General features: G+C 41.0%; 1 protein-coding gene across 1 annotated transcript in view; it reads right to left on the reverse strand.

Annotated features, from left to right (window-relative positions):
• Window positions 1-909, reverse strand: part of LOC111404565 — a 2,690-nt gene extending 1,781 nt beyond the window's left edge. The window contains exon 1 of the mRNA XM_023033356.1: window positions 96-909. Coding sequence (XP_022889124.1) covers window positions 96-909 — 814 coding nt within the window. The remainder of the gene's footprint in view (window positions 1-95) is intronic.
• Between the last annotated feature and the right edge of the window lie 1,447 nt (window positions 910-2,356).

The raw sequence follows: 2,356 nt of genomic DNA on the forward strand, positions 1-2,356 counted from the left end.
TCTTTGGTACATCAACATTTCTAATTCTAAGCTGATGATAACCCGAACGTAAATCAATCTTTGAAAATACCGAGGCACCTCGAAGTTGATCAAACAAATCATCAAGCAGGGCAGAGGATACTTATTGCGAATAGTCATCTTATTCAGCTGTCTATAGTCAATACATAATCTCATAGTGCCATCTTTCTTCTTTTCAAATAATACAGGAACTCCCCATGGGGATGCACTGGGTCTAATGAAACCCTTATCTATCAATTCTTGTAATTGTACCTTTAATTCCTTCAACTCTTTCGGAGTCATTCGATAAGGTGCCTGTGAAATAGGTGCTGTCCCGGGAATCAAATCAATACAGAATTCTATCTCCCTATTTGGGGGTAATCCCGAAAGGTCTTCAGGAAAAATATCAGGAAAATCTTTTACCACTGGTATATCTTCAAGTTTCAATTTAGTGATCTGAGTGTCAATCATATGAGCTAAATATGCTTCACAACCCTTTTTGAGCATTCTGCGAGCATTCAGGACAGATATTACACAAGATGGCAAAATTCTGCGCTCTCCAGTGAGAACAATTTTAAGCTCTCTTGGGCTTCTAAATACCACTTCCTTGTGAAAACAATCAACTGAAGCACGGTGATTAGATAGAAAATCCATCCCCAAAATAACATTAAACTCATGAATGTCAAGAGGAATTAAATCTGCTTTCAACTCATGATTGTTCACTCTAATCCCACAATCTTTATATACACGATTTGCTAAAAGTGAGTCCCCCACTAAAGTCATTACTACCAATTCATTATCTAAAGGCTCTGACATTTGATTTGCATAGCTAGCAAGTGTGTGAGAAATAAAGGAAAGCGCAGCACCCGAATCAATTAAAGAGCGAATATTTCTACCAAAAATAGATAACATACCCACTACCACATCTGGTGACTCCTCTACCTCCTATTGTGTCATAGCAAACACCTTGCCCTGAGTCTTGGATCGACCTGCCTAGGCTCTCTGTCTAGAAGCACCACCGTTAGCAGCATTAGATTGTGTGGCCCCCATCGACCCTGTTGATGGAGCTCTTTGATCCCTGTTCTGTCTAGTCATACCGATCCCTGGCTGAGGAGATACTATCTGAGATGCTACAATCTGCTGAGATCTAGCTGGACAATCTTTCCTTATGTCTCCCATCTGACCACACTGATAACAAACTCCAACCCCTCGAAGACACTCGCCTGGATGAAACTTCTCACAAGACTGGCACTGTGGAAAGCTCCGATAATCAGAAGCCTCACTCTGCCTCACTCCTTGAATTCTCTGTGAAGGACCCTGTACATAAGAATGGCTTCCCACTGACTGCTGTCCAAAACTCTGACTATGTCTTGATCCCTGACTAGAGCTAGAACTCCTAGACTTAGATTTACAATAGCTAGATTTAGTGACACCTGGCTAAAATCCTTTTCTGTTACTCTTAAACCTTTCTCCTGAAGCTCCTGATTGACTACTATCACCTTGAAAGGTCACCTGTACTCCTTGATTACTTCCTTCATGAATAGCTGTCTCAACCCTCAATGCCGCCTCAACCAACAAACCAAAATTTCGATGCCCATGAGCAGTAACCATAGGTCAAATCTCTGCTCTCATCCCTTGCTCGAACTGTCTACACCTATCTCTCTCTTCAGCTACCAAAGCACTTGCATACTTAGACAGTTCGACAAACTTTACATGATATTTAGCAACAGACATAGACCCCTTCACCAATCTTAAAAATTCATTTTATTTTGCATCACGATAAAATGGTGGATAATATGTCTCAAAGAAAGCTTCCTTGAAAATGGTCCAGGTGATAATACTAGGATCTGGATACCGACTTCGAAACGAAATCCACCAATCAGCAGCTCCCCCTTCAATAAAAATACAGCAATGCGTAATTTTTTTATCTTCTGAGCATTTTATCACATCAAATATGCTTTCCAAAGTCTTCATCCAAAGTTCAGCATCGGCTGGATTAGATGTACCCAAAAAAAATTTTGCTCCAAGTTTCATCGCTTTCTCTATAGAGTTATCTCTATCAGTATTTGGTAGAAGGGAAGCAATAGCTACAGCTGTTCTATTGGTGATGGGGTCAGGTTGCACCTGAGACTGGTTCACTGATTCAGCAGCCCCACTGGCCCCTCCAACATGTCTTTCTTCAGGAGTATTATGAGCTTGAGATAATGGATTTTGGTGCCTGGGAGTTCTACCTCTACCGAGCATGACTTACCTACAATAATGTGTGACATACAAATATCAGATACATGCAATGTTACTCATAAACTCTAAGACCGATACCAATTGACATGACCCGTCCCGACTCAACCTAAATGACTCG

Source organism: Olea europaea, chromosome 11 (assembly GCF_002742605.1).
Source record: "Olea europaea var. sylvestris chromosome 11, O_europaea_v1, whole genome shotgun sequence".
In the NCBI taxonomy this organism is placed as follows: Eukaryota; Viridiplantae; Streptophyta; class Magnoliopsida; order Lamiales; family Oleaceae; genus Olea; species Olea europaea.